The following is a 17,633-nucleotide window of genomic DNA, read 5'->3' on the forward strand; positions in this document are numbered from 1 at the left end:
CCAAGGGCTCATTTTGACATGCAGACATCATGACTTATTCACCTCACTGAAGATGTGTTACAAAGTTCTGCACTTTGTTTCTTCTGCCTTAGTGAGCACTGCGCTGTTTTCCTTCTCTTACAGAGTTCCATGCTGGCTTTTATTACATAACTCTTATCAGCTGGATAGCTCTACCAAATCAGTTGAATTTTCCCTGTTGGCCTCTTTGAGAACACACTCTCTCCCATCTCCGGGCTACTTCAGGCATCTTTCACTCCTCTGCTCTTGAGATTATCTGCATTTTCTAAACCAGTTGAGATTAGCCTCCAATCTATGAGAAGTTAAGCAGCTTAGGATATTTTGTATGAACCATGGAACACTTTCAAGATCTCCTGCTTGTTTGATATCATGCAGTTACGTAGACTAACTACTGAATATAATGTACATCTTCCACTTTCACAAACAATAAGCAGTATCACATAGATCTTTATTAAAATGCCAGGTAACATGCATATGTACTTCACAAAATATGTATTAGAGTCATACTTTCATATACCTTCCTTAATCTCTTTGATTTGTTCTTCTCTTTTGTGTGCTGAACACAGGATGACCAAGAAAGAGGTATTTTTCCATGTATTTTGTCAGCAGGTAAGACCAGGCTGTAATCTCCCCTTAGGACACATTCATTTGCAAATACACACCAGCAGCAACAAATACATTTCTCCTTGAAGATCAAGAACAGACTGACTCTAATCAATACCCACTCAATGAATCCCAGTGATATACCCAAGCAATGCCATGAGAGACCTTCATCCATTCCACACAGGATTTTTGGCAATACTTGAACACCCATTCAGTCTCAATATCAGTTCACGGCCTTATTTTTATTGGCACCAACATGCCTAAAAGAGGATCCCAGGAATTCAACCTTGTGTTGCAGAAGTGATAAACCACCTGCCCATCACCATCATGGCCCAGGCTTTAGTTGTGTGGAGATGACAGAAATGACAGACAGTCACATATTTTCATTGCCAAATCTGGTCAAACAGCCTTTTCTTTATTGCTGCAGTCAGGCTACTCTAACTACCATATCACAGGAAGCTATGACTTCTTCTTGACCCCAATTAGCACATTCATTATTCATCAAAGTACAGTTTTCATTTGCTTCCCTTGGGAACAGCAGAGTATCACTGTGAGGATCTTTCAATACAACTTCACCCCCTTAATACACTCAGGATTTGCTGACAAGTAACAGCTACTTATTCCCCCGAGTCAAGTTCATATTAATAGGACTGCATAGTGAATCATGAGATGGTATTAAACCCTGCCTCCTGCCTGTATAAATACATCATTCAAGCACCCTACCATGCCAAGTGCAATGGTTTGATTGCAGAAACCAGCATAGGGTAGATATCCTAAGTGAGCAGGGTGCCTTGGAGAAACAAGCAATTCAAAGCCCAAAATAATAAAGACCCTATAGGTCTTTAAAGGGATCAGAGGGTATTTCTGTTCACTACTGACAAGCTTCATATTTTCAAGAGATAAAACATCAAGACTTGAAGGCATTAGATGAAATGTAAGCCATAATTCAGCTCTATTCAAGACACTGGCAATAGTTTAAGTAGCAAAGTTTAGCCAAGAGCTACAAGCAAGGAGCATCTGAGGCAGGCAGGATTTGGCTGAAAGCATTAGAAAGCTCAGTTGATAGGAAGTTTGCCTCCAAACCTGGATGGCGGAAAGCTAAGAAAGCTTTTTCAACTTCATTACTACTTAATGTCTGAAGTCAATTCTGTCTCGTTGCTGAGTTCCTCATGCACATTTAGGTGACACACCTAATGCTATGTTCTGTGACTCACATGTGGGCTCTCACACTTAGCCTATCCAGGGCAAGCTAAACCCTGCATCTCCTGGGATGTGTCACATCTCTTCTGCCCCAAAATTTATTTGGAAGAACAAAACTCTGGATTAAGCTTCAAGAGAGCTTCCTGAAAACAGCAAATAGATCCCACCTCCAAGAATCACATCATATGTTTACTTTTCTCCCCTCCCCTAAGACCTTTTAAAAATATTCTACTTACTTATTACACATTCCAGTCCTAAATAGTCTCCAGACACCATAGGGGGTACTGAATTTAATGGGAATACTTGATTTCTAATGTTATCTCCCACAGTTTTCTCAGGACAATGTAAACCCACGGGGATCATGCTCAGAATAACAGGAGAGAAAGCACCTAAGATCAGAAAACCTGAACACTCCTGTCTCAGTGCCAAATGGGAAAAACCTCTCCTTCCTGCCACTTTTTTACTTTTGGTCAATTCCATTTGATATCAGAAGGGAATAAAGAAAGAATAGCCTTTTTCATCTCACCTTCATTTAGGATTTAATCAACTTTTGTCAGTGCCCTTAGAGGGGACTAGCAAAGGACTGGGATAAATTTGTGCAGAAAAGGACAACAGAAGAGGATTATTTCTATTTTTATTGAAGTTAGTACTTTAGTGAATACACCTAGTTATTAGCTGAATATTAGTAAGATTTTTATTGCCGCAAGAAATAAGACAAAAAGTAAGTAGTCTCCTTCTAAGACCTCAGAAGTTGTCAATTCTCCTGCAGTGCAAGATCAGGAGATCAGACATCAAAAATTGAACTCACACCCTGACTGAGAGTATCTTACCTTCTCTCAAATTTTTTTCAATAGTGATTTGTTCCTAACGACAAGAAATTAAATATCTGATGTTATTTAGTAAAGAAGTAGATTACCAAAATACATGGGATTGAGCACCAGGAACAAATGAAAACCAGAAATGTAATATTCCCCTACAAGTTTTAATTTGAGTCGCTCAACAAACATGAACTGCACAGGAGGTTCATAAGATAGACCTGACTTAGCCACATCTGGATTATAAATGCTGTTATTGGAACATCTCTCCTGCATTGCACTGACAGAAAAGCACTACATAGCTGCTTCTACAGAAGTGTCAGATTTCAGGATAATTAATAAGTCAACTGGGACTAGTGAATTCTTACAGAAATTATTTTCAAATGGTTTTATAAATACCTGATCTTTTTTTCTTATTGATAGGTCTATCCACAGCCTCCTTTCTTGGATGTCTCTGTGATCTAGCACTACTGCCTAACAATATTTGTTGTTTTCCACTGATCTATTTGGCCATTTGTGGTAAAACAGCTAAATTTCCTGATTTATCCTCGACTCTTCAGCCCTAATTAGCCCCTCAAGATCACATGAGGAAACCACTGAAATATTTTGTGCTCCACAGCTCTCTAACTCCTTGTGAAGCTCCTTGTGAAGCAGTGCCCATCACTTTCACAGATCAGATGCTGTCTGCTGTAACTCAGCTTCCTTAATAAAGCTGAAAATAGCTTTCCCTTGGTGTTTTCATAAAGCACTTCCAAAGTTCATTTTTTCCTGGAAATGGACACACACAACTTGTACAGTTTTAGTGCGAATAAACACTTAAAACTATTTTTGAGCAAAATTTACAAGAACACCACGACAGAAAATGCGCATTCACTGTAGAATGCATTAATTTCACAGCAAAGCCAAGGATAACGTTCTCAGCAGAAGTCAATAAACTGATCTACCCCAGCAGAAATTCTAATCCTGCTTTTCTCACCCAGGAATATCCATGTCTGCATCTCATGCCAGAAAAAAGGGCCGTGAACGCTCCATTCCCACGCAGGCTTTTGGAGACGCCTGCCTGGGTTGTTTGGTTGCTCACAAACACATATGTTTGTTTATAACCAGCACTTCCTAAGAGACACACCCAACCAAACATGGTAAGAGATGTTAGAGAAAATAAAAAATAAAACAAACCAACCCATACTTCTTCCCCTGTCCACAGCAGGGCTCTGGAAACATCAAAATAAAGTGCTGTACAAAGAGCAGTGCCCCATTATTCCTTCATTTCTTACAGAACTGTAATTAGAAGTTTCCATTTGAGTTTCAGGTGTCAAAACTGCAAGAGTAATTCTCCTCATCTGTTAAGGAGCATCTACTGACACTTGAAGGAACAGATTTGAAATCCCTGTTTTGATTTCAGGTAGATGAGAAGGAGATGACAAAGTATTTCTAGCAAGCCCTTGCATTAAAAAAAGAGAATGAATTTGCATTTGATGCTAAAAATTAGGGCCATTTTACAAAATGACAGTTCAACAAGTATCTGGAACACCACTCTTACTTGTTAGGATACATAATTTTCCAATAAACCATGCTTTTTATACATTTCTATTCTTGAATTAGGTTCTTTATCTTTATAAAAGGGATAGTATAGTTCATGGAATCATAAAATGATTGGCTTGGAAGGGATCTTAAAGATTATGCAGTTCCAACCCCCCTGCCATGGGCAGGGACACCTTCCACTAAAAACAGGTTTCTCAGAGCTCCATCAGCCCAGCCTGGAAATCTTCCAGGGATGGGGCAGCCACAGCTTCTCTGGGCAACCTGCGCCAGTGTCTCACAGCCTTCACAGCAAAAAGTTTCTTCCTAACATCTCTAAACCTGCTCTGTTTCAGTTTAAAACCTTCCCCTTGGCCTGTTACTCCATGCTCACATGCAAAGTTTCTGTCCCTCTTTCCTGTAGGCTCCCTTCAGGCACTGCAGGGCCACAATGAGGTAACCCCAAAGCCTCCTTTTCTCCAGGCTGAGCAATCCCAATTCTCCCAGCCTCTTCTCACAGGAGAGGTGCTTCATCCCTCTGGTCACCTCGGTGGGTCACCTGCTCCCACCTCCCTGTTCCTGCAGGGCCATCCCAGAGCCCAGCACAGCATTGTGACCAGATGGTTCTGGAATATCTCCAGCCATGGAGACTCCACACCCTCTGAGGGCAACCTGACCCAGAGCCGATGCAGCACTCCAGGTGAGGTCTCACCAGAGCAGAGCTCATGTCCAAAGCATCCTGAACCATTTTATTCCAAGGAAAACCTGCACCCCTAAGCCAGGCTTTTGGATTAACAACATTTCCAAAGCCTCAAAGTCCAGCTGTCAGAAGCAACCCCAGCTAGCTGCAGCTCTAGAACTGTGGGCAGTAGCAGCTCAGGAGCCGTGAAAATATTACAGACTCATGTTCTCAAACATTTTTAATAGGTGACTTTCTGCAATGATAAAAGCTACAGAAAGTCTAATTTTAGGACCTGTTCATCATTTGTGTCTGGAACATTTTCTTCTACATTTTATTTTGAGGCAAAAACAAATCACATGCTGGGTAGTTGCAATCTTTCAGCGATTTTCTTTAATGCATCCAGATACAGTATAGTGGATATCAGCGTTACATAAAGGAACCGAAAACAGTTGACAGGTACATTAAAAGAAAACAAAATTAAAAGCAGATGAATAAACAAGCACTGTTCCATCAGGAAATCCATTTGTACAAGACTCAAGTTCTACAGAGCCATCTCCCTGCTCATACAGTACAACTTCTCTTGCCTGGAAGTACTGAGGATGTTCTGCCCTGAGTAAGACCTAACAGAGTAAAAGCAGCTTGAACCTTGCCTTCCCCAACTGATGCTCTGGAAACACCATAAACTTGGACTCAAAAATAGTTCAAGCTAACTGATGATGCTTCTGTAGTCATAGTTTGTCAGGAGCTGTTTCATTAATAAATGAAAGTTAATGCACATTTCTAATCTCTGTATTAGCATTCACAACTCAAATGCATTATTTCAATATAAAATGTATGGTGAAATCAAATTAGTAGTGGGAAAATCAACTCAACCCACAGAGAAACTAGAAATTCACTATTAAATAAAAACTGCCAAGGATCATGACTTTTTTTTAACAGAATAGCATATATTCAACCAAAATAAAAGATTAGTGTGCAAACACTAGACAACTAATTACATAATGTACCTTTTCAAAATTACATAATATGGGTGCAGCTTATTTCCCTGTTTGCTGTTTGAAAAATAGATTGTTTAATAAGCCATCAAAGCTATCTGTAAACCACGGCAACAATAGAGCAGATGTTGACTGTTGTCTTGTGCCTCACAGACATAATTAAATACAATGAAACACTCACGCACCCAAATAATGGAGGACAAACAAATACAGCAGTGCTGCTCTAGAAACATAAACCTCATTTACTGGGCACCTGCCTTGTGTTAATCTGGGATATTTAAACCTGGGAGGAAAACAGGTTTAAATATTGCCTCCAGACCACAAAACAAAGTACAAAGAAAGAATTCCTCTCAGCATTAAAAAGCTGTAACTTCTGCAATCCTGATCCCCACATTGGTGACTTTCACAAAGCTCAGAGGGAAACACCTTTCATATTGTGACCAAGCCAGGACAGGACAGGAGCATTTTGTGCAAGAAAAGGTCTCTGAATCTCTGACTCTGAATGATCTAAACTGACTGAAGGCACTGTGCCTGCTGTGTAATGCAAAGGCTTAAGATGCCTCTGGAAAACCAGGTTGCCTTTAATTGCAAAACACATTCCCTGCAATTATTTTCTATTCCCTCGCCTAACCTTCTTTTAAAGAGGCAAAGGAAAGCAAAGATTAGATTCTGCAACTACCCAGCCAAGTGGGTTTTGCTAGGACAATGTGCCATAACATTATTTAATACTCTAGTTCACATCAACATTTCAGAGTTTTTTTATAAAACATCCTTCTTTATCTTAATTTCTATAATCAAATGTAGATAGATATTTTCTTTCATGATATCAATATTGATCCACTATTTGAAAAGGATAATTATGTAAATTAATAAAAAATTAAGTACCTAGTCCTGCAGTTGCTATTAGGAAACAAAGTTTCCAAACAAAAAGCAAGTTCAGAAATGATCACTTGGGTGTTTTGTATGAGAACATAGAAGATTATTTTTGCTGATAAAAAATATTTTTATTTAAAAATGAAAATTATTTAATAAGTGTTATTATTTAGTTTAGGTAAAGAAAATAAAACTGCTCTGTTTACTACAAATGTATTTTGCCTTTATATTTCATTTATTTATTTCTAAGAAACAAGCCAGAATATAATGTGATCTGCATCTCTTTATGGTAATAAAACCATGCTAGTCTCCTTCCACAGACAACACCATAAAGCATAAATCCAAATGGAAAACAAATGGAAGTATAATGCCACTGTGAAGCAAACCAATCAACCCTAAAACAGCTGAGATAGATCTCATCCAGTAGTTCATTCATTCTTTATAGAAAAGAAATGAAAATATTCCTAGGTGTATCAGATTAAAAAATGAAAAAAAAAACCAAAACAACCAACCACCCTCAGCAGCTCTGAAAGGTTGTAAAGCACTAAATTCCTTTGATTTATGAGGCAGCATCCACCGCATTGAGCAAAACAACTCAGCATGCCAGGCCCCTTCTCCCTGAAATTCCTTTATTAGCACAGCCCGGCTCTGCGAGGGAACAAAAGCAGCGGTGCGGGGTGTATAAATCATTAATACTCTGCCGCGCAATGGCTGAATTTCCTGTGTGAGCTGGGGAGCCTTCCTGCACAACAGGGATTTTGGGCTTGGAATTGGCTGCTATGAAATGTACTTCATCATTCGCCGTGTTTGACGCTTCCCAATAGCTTTGTACTTTTCCTCTCCTTTTTCTCCCCCAAGCCCAGCAACTGCAATAGAAATTTATTGGATTTTATGTCTGCAAATAAAAGGAGGAGAAAAGCAGGAAAGAAGCAAGCAAGCCCATTTAGAGGCAGAATCCTTTTGCCTTCATTTAAAGACAGGTTGTGTGCAAATAAAATCCAGTACTAACGAATGAAGTTGCCATTTTAAGAATTTTTGGTTTACCACTCTAAACTGAAAAAAAACTGAAAAAGAAAAAAAAAATCCAATGAAAGAGGATTTACCCTTAAAAAAAAATAAACCAACTACCACTAAAAAGGTGAGTCCTCTCCGAATGAAGTAATTTTCTATTGCAACATTTATTTATTTTAGGAGCAGGCTAGAAAGAATGGCACAGGAACTCCTGAACTCTTCTGTTTCAGTGTTTTTACTTTTGGTGTACCAAAAAGCTTCCCAAAGAGCAACAGGCAATTTCACATGCACATGCCAAGCCTGGTATTCCAAGCGAAGCTGGAAGAGAGTATATCAAAGGAAAGGAAAAAAATAAACCAAACCCCTTGGAAGTGAAGTTTCTGAACACTCCTGCATTTTTGCAGCGAGAAATGCTGAACTTGGGTAGGGAATATTAAAGCTACTTATGTTGCCTCTGAAGTACATGCAACACAACAACAACAGCAAAGTTGAATGTTTTCCCAAACTTTGAGATGAAATAGCAAGTAATCTTTATAAAACATTCTGCACTAAAATATTCCTTTTGGGGCTAGACTTGGGAAAAACTAAAGAGCATGACAGACAGCGGAATGCTGAAAAAGCAGTCTCAAACCATATGCTCCCCATCAGGGAAAATGACACACATTACAGAGGTAACTGAGGATACAATCAGTCTCCCAGCCAGGCCAGAGCACAATTCCAGAGCTATCTGACATCAGCACCACCGACAGACAAATTGATCGCCATCGAAACAGTAAATATTCCAGACACTTGGAATGCTGCTTTGCAAAAGTGAACAAGCTGAAGTCAGAATAGGGAAACATTCCAGTGGGCCATTTTACACTCCTGCAGCATCCAGCAGACTGGAGATTACAAGAATAAGCCTGCAATGCATGCAGGAGTCCCTCTGCATTACACAATAATGACATTCCGAACGGAAATAAATGAAGCCCCTGCAGTGCTATTCTGTCAGCTTTTGAAAGTAAATAACTTCACTTCTGACAAGACAGAGACATTTTTTTCCTCCTCCTGCCACAGAGCATTAATTGAGCCATGCAGCCATGTAACATCCCAGAGACAGGACTAATACATGACAAGGAAAAAAAGCTCAGGGAGGGGACACTCATTGGATAGATGGGCTGCCTAACTTATTTTCGCCCCCAAATTTTCATACCAGCTCTGCTTTGGCAAAATCTTGCTCTCAGGGAGAACTTTCAACATGGTTTTTGCCCCCCTTTACAATGCTTACTGTAATTTATTTCAAAGAAATACTTTAATTTCAAACTGCCTCATGAATGATTGTGCCACTATGAACCCATCATACTTTAAAACTTCATATCTTTCCTTGTTTAATTAAGCTTCATGCCCATAATCAATATCTGTAGTTAACTATTTCATGTACAGAAGACTTACTATCCACAACAGAGATAATGAAGATTGCTATAAAAAAAAAGCAAAGAAGTCAACTTCGAAACTACATAATAAATATAAATATTAGTGCAACTCAGCAAAGAATTGAGGCAAGGCATATTAGAGCTATAAGTATTTACAAAAATCACAAATATACATGAGATAAGAGTATAAAATTGATGTGCACTTACAAAAAAAAAGCCTCTTCAAGATGTTAGGAAGAGCAACAATCTTTGGTGTGTTTTGAAACAAAGGGTTAAAAAGGTAAATTTACAGATGGTCTAAGCTGAAATCACTTTCATTCTTATTCATGAGTACCTGAACATCTTAACTATTTCAATTTTGGAGCACCACAGCCTTTCTTTCCATATCTGGCAAAAAAGGTAAAAATCAGTGACTCACTGTGAACAAAAAATAAATCACTGAACGCTTCAGTTCTTACTACAGTATCTAATTTTGATTCTGCCTGTGTTCAACACAACGAGAGAGAGCAGGATCAAAACACTGCGAGATCTCTCCACAGCTGGAGCCTGCTACAGTGCAAAAGACCAAAGGCCCAACTACAACTAGTCAGGAGAGCACAGACATTAGATATGCTATTTTCTCTAATTAAATTCACTGGGCTGCTGCACTGACAGAGTGGGAGGGGAAGCAAAACGTAGAAGAAGTCAATGGCGCTGCACCAGGCGGCTCGGAGGGAAATGAGCAATGCCAGCGAAGGCATGACAGGAGGTCCTCAGGAGAGCCCTTGCACTGCACATCACACTTGAAAACTGATAAATCAGTCGCACACGCACCTTTAAAAGGCACGAGAGCTTGAAGGATTCTTAGAGGGTGTTGACTTCTCCTTTCCACTAACATTATTCTAACTCTATAAAACAAGGTGATAAATTCCAGTGTCACAATTTTTATCGCTTTCATTTACACCACCTATTAAATACTTGGAAAACATCTTAAGCAGAATTAATATTAACATGATCATTGGACTTATTTACCAGCTGAGAGACACACATGGAAAACAAAAAAATCTCAGACTAGTTTTGAACGGCTAAGGTCAAAAAATAATCTAAACAAACTGAAATATCTCCTGGCTGCCCTGAGAAAAACCCCTGTTTACATAACCACCACACACTTTCCTTGGCATAAAACAGCACCACACCACATATTTTTTCAGAAAATACCCATCCATATACATATTTAGCAAATATCAATGAATAGGGACAACTTACAAATAGCTCACAACAGAATATCCAGCCATTCCTTTTCAGATAAAGTGTTTTGAAATGTTCCAAGAGCTCACTTAGAAAAAACAATGATTCTAAGCCAAAAATATTCACCTGCTCCTGTCACATGGAAGCTCCTTTGCAACTGCTCTTGCTCTTACAGTCCAAAGCAGCAGGTAACCTTCTTAACTGATTCTTCTGGCTCGTTGAGGGTTTTTTGTGTTTGGAGTTGGTTTTCTTTTTTCAGCTGTTCCACCCCCTTCTACTATTTAAAGAGAGGAGTACTTGACTAAAGCACCTCCTCTGGCTTTTGTGAGAGACTGACCTTGTTTGACAAGGCTGGAGTTAAATGCCCCAAACCAGCTCTTGTGCACAACGAGAGCTGCTACAGCACTTGATCTCTAAGCCACTTCTCATTAGCCTCTGGAAAACAACAAAGCAGCCCCTGGCAGACAAAAGAGATGTAAACATGGAAATCGGGCTTGAATCACAGGTTGAGTCTCAAATATCAGCCTCCAAGTTTATTGGGGAATACCAAAGGATCTTATTTACCCTGCTGGGGATAAGCAGCCCGCCGAGACATGACTGCTGAAACCTGCGCGAACAGCAGTCCGGGATGAACAGCTACACTCCCACCTTGTGAGGTCTGGTTCATTCATGCACTGCAATTCCCCAGGAGTGCCACACTGCCCCCTTAGGTACAGCTGCATCCACAGGATATCGTGTGCTCCATGGCAGCTCCTTTTTTCTTTTAACACAGTGCTATAGATTGTCTGACAGAGCCCAGGCTTTTACCCTACACATATGAATAAACAAGCACTGTGTTTCTCTTGGGGCAGCCAGGCTGGTTAAATGAATCAGAAAACCCTGAAAATATTGCCTACCCTCAGTCCATCAGCTACTGGACAATTGTTCAAGGCCCAGCTGTAAGAAAAACAGATGGTGAGTGAGCATTAGTGCCATGGACTTCTTTGCACTCATGCAGTCATAAGCAGAGGTTGTATGTTCTCACGTGAAAATTGCCATGAAATAGCAGAGAGAGGAACAAAATCGTGCAGAGACTCCAATTTGTAAGCTAACAGATGCTTAAAATTTTCAAGAACTAAAGTCAGATTAACTGATTTTACAGGAAAGCCAGAGTGAGTGAGTACTATAAATGGACCAGGTGAAGAAAGGCAGTGTTCTCATGATTGCTTTAAACAGTATCATCATAAAACATCCGTTGTTGAATTCAGCTGACATACCTGAACCTTTGAAGAGTCACTGAAGTATTAAATGCAAAAACCAGACACTTAGAACTGTAACTGCAATGGTGGCATTCAGCAATTTATGTGCTTTAGCTCTATTAAAAACAGTTAAACTGTATCCAGGAATTGTTTGAATTGTTCATCCACTTCAATTCTTTACACAATTTTAGCACAAAGATAATCTGTTCTAATCCTTATTCCATTATTGACACTATTGACTCCATCAATTGAAAATGCTACCAAATAAATCAACGTTGAATTAAGCCATGAAGAAAGAATGTGATAAAAAGTCTTTCAGACTCCTATAAATCATCAGATCCAGAAGCATGACATAAGTAACTGAGAGGGGAATTCAGCTTTTCTCCATAGTCATAATGCTTAAGGCCCAAATAAAATTACACTAATTTACCATGTAAGCAGTAATGGAATAGCTGGGGTAGAGATGGAGTTTTTGTTGGTTTCTGCTTTGTTTTCATGGTGGATTCTTTTCATTGTTGATATGAGAACTGTACCATGAACTACTTTGTTAAAGACAGAAAAGGTTGATATTGAAGTTTCAGTTCAATTGTTTTCGATCTGTGAATGTCCACTATGAGCAATTGCTCCATTTAAGAGGAATTACCCTTTGTACAATCCACTTCACTATTTAAAACAAAGCACATCCATCATCATTAAACAGAAAAAAAAAATACCAATTTTAAAATAATGACAGCAGCACTGTACACTAAGACATGGAATAGTACATGAGGCTTCAGAACAACACTTCGTTTTGTTACTTTGCTCGGAAAATACCAATGGAATAACTCCATGTCCAGAAAAACACAGATCACAGGAAAACACCAGGTAACAGAACTAAGCTTCCATCAGTATACCCAAAATCCCAATTTACCAGTGGTTAATGTTTTGCTGCAAAAACTACTCCAGGCCAGCATTTGATGCAAACTTGCATTTAGTAATTGGGTTTTACATTGATGTGTCATGTTAAGGAGGAGAAGAGAAAATAGATGCATGCAGCTGTTTCTAACACCATAAAATATAACAAAAAGATAGAGTGCACTACTAATCCAAGTTTGCTGCTGTATCTTTAAATATTGACACCAGGGACAATTGTCACCCAAACGCATCCTCACTTTCCCAGCTGACCCAGTGCTTGCAGTGACACAGGGAAAACTTCAAGGCAAAGCCTCACATTCTGCCTCTGCTCATTGCTGCCACTGACAAGCCCTTTTGGTTTTGATGTGGTTTGAAAACTCACTCTGGATTTCCATACTTAGAAGCATCTTATTAAGAGAACAGCTATATAACTTCCGACTATTTCAAATAACTAACTCAAGCATTCTTCAGTTTTTGCTGGCTTTTTCAAGTGAATTTCCTTTTGAGAGTTAATCTGTAACATGACCTAGGCCTCTGTTTTTATTTATTTTAAGAATTAAGCTCAAAATACTTTTATGTAAAGCATCCTCTACGCATAAACTGTTTTAAAAAAAAGATCAGTTCCTAACTTAGCCCTTAAAACATTATACACATGTGTGAAGTGAAAGATATCAGAGTGAATACTCAAGTTTCTAGCCCTAGAAAAAGTAGCAGAGCACTTCTGTGGTACACTGTGGAAAACAGTTTTTCCATTTGTACTAAACAAACTGACCAAGCGATGTTTCTTTCACAAATAAATAATGGCCGATTTTAAATGGCTACCAAACACAGATTTGCCCAAATGATTAATACAGCTCCACAGAAAAGCACCATCCTCATGGCTATGAGGGTAAATAAATATTTACTGACAGAGAGACTGGCTTGTCCATCTTGAGAAGAATGTAATGCCTTCCAGAGTCTTCCAAGAAAGACAGACATCCAGTCATAAAACTTGCAGATGACAAAACACCAATGTAGAAACACAAAAATAAGAATTCCTTTCCTAAGTTATAAGTAGGAAGCAAAGTTTAACAACTGAGAGAGAGAGAGAGCTCAGTTGTAATACAGATGTCTGAGTTCATTTTAATTGAGGTGCAAGTAAGCAGATCTATCTGAAGTGCAATTTTTAGAGGAAAAAAAAATACTTGATAGCTTCACATAATGTCTATTTGCTGCTGGTCACAGGTTCCACAGGCAGGAGGGATTCTCTAGTTATTAAGTTGCCACATAAAGCTTTTACGTTACCTGTATTTAAGATCGATAGACAACTTGATAGAGAGAGAAAAACATTTACAGTTTCACTGAAATAGTGATATTTGCACTAAACATACAAACCAAGTATTTTTGTAGGTTTGCTCTAAATGATCACATAAGGGCAAAATGGAAAAAAACCAAGTAGATTGCCATGGTAAAAGTTTATTAACATTTTTCAAAAACATAAACCACTTCTTATCCTTTACTGTTTAAAACCAGAACCATGTTACATTGGCTTTGAAGGTGATGTCAACTCAGTCCTCTCTGCCTGGATGATTTTGAGATAAAGTAGCATTGTTGCTAAAGAAATACTTAACCAAATATATAAAATAATAGATCATATCTGAATTAAGAAGATGATTATCTGACTCTCCAGGAATTCAGAATGACTAAAATACCAAGCAGCAATCAAAAGAGCAACAAGCACAGAATTTTGAACCTGCCACAATTTTTATCACAAATTTAGCAGACTTTTCAACCTATTATATAATTGTGATTAGTACAGGCAGAAGGATTCTAAACTGACAATAGGATTAAGGAGATGAGAAAGCAAACACTTAAAAAAAAAATACTTTCAGTGTGGCAGCTAATCCACTTAAAGAGTTAAAAATTATCCGCTAGATATAGCGCTTTGTAAAGTGCATTAGCAATCACTTCTCATCTTTCTCTCGAATGGAAGAAATGCAATTGAATTCCCCGTTTTAAAGTATTCATTAGAGTTGCACAGTTCCTTAAACCTTAAAGCAGTGCCATGCTGTAGATGTGTTTGCATAATGATACTGCAATATCTCACTGAGGAAGGTTATTACAGCACCCAACCTCATCTTCATGGTATCCTTTATCACTCCTTGTGTGGCCATGTTGACCTCTCACCTTCATCCCCATTTTTCCCTTCAAAAGCTCTGTCTTTAACACACAAATTTTTGTTTGACAAACTCAAAAGAACAAATCCGGACCAGAGCACAGGAGTACATTTTGTGTATAATCACCACGTCCACGAGTCACGCCGGATCATTAAAAGCTGATCCATAAATGCCATTCCCCAAACAGATCCAGAATACAGAGCTACCGAGAACACACATTTTAGTTATGGCATGCAAATGACTGAAATTTAAATACATCATATTTATCTGATGCAAATTTTAATTGCAGACATATGAATCCCTCCCACATACATGGATAATCTAGGGCGCATGCAAGAATCTGTTATTATGCACTCCTAAGCTGGAAGTCAGAAATGGTTTATACTACACTACACGAGAAAAAAGACCTCCAGAAGGGTTTATATCCTGAAAATACTGGAGCTCTCTTCTTTCAGCAGTAACAGAAAAACAAATGTTCTCAAATCAAAATAAGCTTTAAATCTACTTTATCTAATCTTTAGGAACAGAAAAGAAATACCGTACAGCGTCTTTCAGGCATTTGTGAATATAGAAATAAAGTTAGAGACTTGCAGAGAAGTCAAAATGCACAGAAACTGTTGTAGTGGAAGTTGAATTCCCCTATTCATTACAGTAAGCACAAGAATATTTTTCCCCCTGAAGTTTCAACAGAAGTAACAGCATAAACAGGATTAATCATTTCTGCATGATAACATATTTCTGTCTTGGCTCTACACACTTAGTAGATGACTCTGTAATGGTGGACTCAGTTATAAAATAGTGTAGAATACAAAGATGATTACAAAATACTAGTTTAAAAGAAGTGTTATTATCCAGTTATTTCACGATACAGCAGAGAGGGGGTACCAAATATGAAATAATTTAGGAAGAGAGAGGGGGAGCAAATGCTTAAAAAAAAGACCCTCTAAGCAAAAATGAAATGACATTTTATAAAAATAATTAAAAATTGACTAGAAATTGGTATTGTTTTACTCATACTCAGTCCAATATACTCCAGTCATAGAAGTATTCTGCACAGATACATCTTTACAAATAATTTTTTCCCTGTGAACTAAAAATCAGCTTGGCTTTAATCAGCAGCATGTTTTAACACAGACTTAAAATCCCCGTCTTCAAAGAAGGCTTAAAGAAAATTGCCATTGGGCACATTTACATTAGAAGTATAATTTATGCCTGCAAGTGAATAAAGAGCAGTCCTTTATGACTGAAACTCTGCTCCAGCATCCACGAGAAACGCAGACACGGTGCTGTGTTAAATATCTATAAACAGCAACGATGGAGGCACGGCAGAAAAATAAAATAAGCCAGCACTAAAACACAAAAAGATATGCTTGATGCTCTGTTAAAACATATTTTCTACTCACTCTCACATCCTTAAGTGCAGGCACAACACTCGCTCCACACGGTGGGAGACATTTATACAGTCTATTCACACAGAAAATACCTCCCCGCTTACAAATCCCCCGAACGACGCTGACAAAGCAAGCACTGCGAGCAAAAGGAAAAGTTAAGCAAACTTACCTGCTGTAAGTACATAAAAGTCAAGGCACAGGAGAGCTGGGGACACATGCCCACATTCGGCAGTGCCACGCAGGTTGCACCCGTAAGGGGATGCTGCATGGTGTTGCTCTGAAGTCTACGTAGAACAAGTGAGGGGGCTTGCATGCAAGCACGTTTGCCCTGTCTTGTCACTACGGGTTGGTTGTTGGGTTTTTTTTTCTTTTTTTTTTTTCCCTTTTGATTATTTAAATAAGAAACGGCGTTTCTCGGATGCCTTTTTTCTCCCCCGGCGCTAAGCCCCTACATTCGTTTGTCAGCTAAGGCAACTTGGTAGGTTGAAACTACGAATTTTGAACGGAGAGGAAAAAAAGAAGACACAGCCTGCAGCCTATTGATGAGCAAATGGAACTTCCTCAATGACAGAGAGCTGAAGCTTGTCTCACAACAGTAGCTGCTGACTAGGAGAGAGAGAGAGAGGCTCAGTGAGGCTCAGTCGGCTGGTGCTGATGCTGCACAGCTTCTCATTTGTCAAATGGGTCCTAGGGCAGGGTCTTTACCACTCACCAAAATTCAAATACTGCATTTTAAAAATCCCTGGAGAGGATGGGAAAGGAGAGAAAGTGAGCGCGCTGCATCACAGGCATCCGTGAGATGTGGGCAATTAGTGTCATTGCCCAGCTGGGACCGAGCGCCTGTTATGATTCTGCACGCACACTGACACACTCACACACTTCCCCTCCCTGGGCTCACACCTGACAGGCAAAGGGCTTTCCCCTTCCAGGAACACAAGTAGGAAGCACAAAGTAGGAAAGGGAAGGAATCTTGGCGAGTCGAGAGGATTCCAGCAAATATACAGCGCTATCAGCAAATGAGCTTTTTTAAAAGGCGAATTAATTTTATATCTACATTTCATTCGCTATCTAGTTTGCCAGAGAAGCCTATAAAAGCATTACAGTGAAACTGTGCAAGAGCTGTGTAACCATTGCAGCACAAACACTGGGAATGAAACAGAATTCTGTGGCACACTGTGTCTACTTTACTGGGGGAGGGGAGAACACTTGGATAAAGACTGTATCCTGAAATTGGTCTAAAGCCCATCTCATCTAAAATTACAAATTTATTTGACAGCTAGTCAATCTACTATCAAGGACTGCCCTATCAGGTTACATGGAAAAATTACATTTGCAATTTTCAGAATTTAATGTTTACTTTCTACTTTGAGAACGATACCTCAAAATTAATATTCCACTCTTGCCAGCTTTTTATTCACCTCCCCCCCTTATTTTATGGAGTAATAATTATTCATTAGTAGATCTAGTTAGTCTTTATGTAATAAAGTAGGATGTGACCTGCAAATCAAATAATTTATACTACAGCTTGTCCTTGAGGTCCTATATTACAGGTCTTTTTTTTTCCTTAGATACAACTCAAGTATAACAGAAGATATTACTA

General features: G+C 38.9%; 1 protein-coding gene across 18 annotated transcripts in view; it reads right to left on the minus strand.

The window, feature by feature from the left end:
* The window catches only part of RBFOX1 (RNA binding fox-1 homolog 1), a 1,091,692-nt gene that overhangs the window by 237,072 nt on the left and 836,987 nt on the right, over nucleotides 1-17,633 (minus strand). Inside the window, exon 1 of one of the 18 annotated variants that reach the window (XM_085074915.1) lies at nucleotides 16,203-16,930. The exons of 15 other annotated variants lie outside the window; for them this stretch is intronic. Coding sequence is in view for 1 of the 3 variants with exons in the window: in XM_085074912.1 (XP_084931038.1) it covers nucleotides 16,203-16,346 (144 nt within the window). In the remaining 2 variants the exon portion in view is untranslated. Of the gene's footprint in view, nucleotides 1-16,202; nucleotides 16,931-17,633 lie in introns of those variants that run through there. 2 more of the 18 variants (XM_085074912.1, XM_085074918.1) reach the window with 2 other exon arrangements.

Source organism: Lichenostomus cassidix, chromosome 14 (genome assembly GCF_008360975.1).
Source record: "Lichenostomus cassidix isolate B80296 chromosome 14, HeHo_3.0, whole genome shotgun sequence".
In the NCBI taxonomy this organism is placed as follows: Eukaryota; Metazoa; Chordata; class Aves; order Passeriformes; family Meliphagidae; genus Lichenostomus; species Lichenostomus cassidix.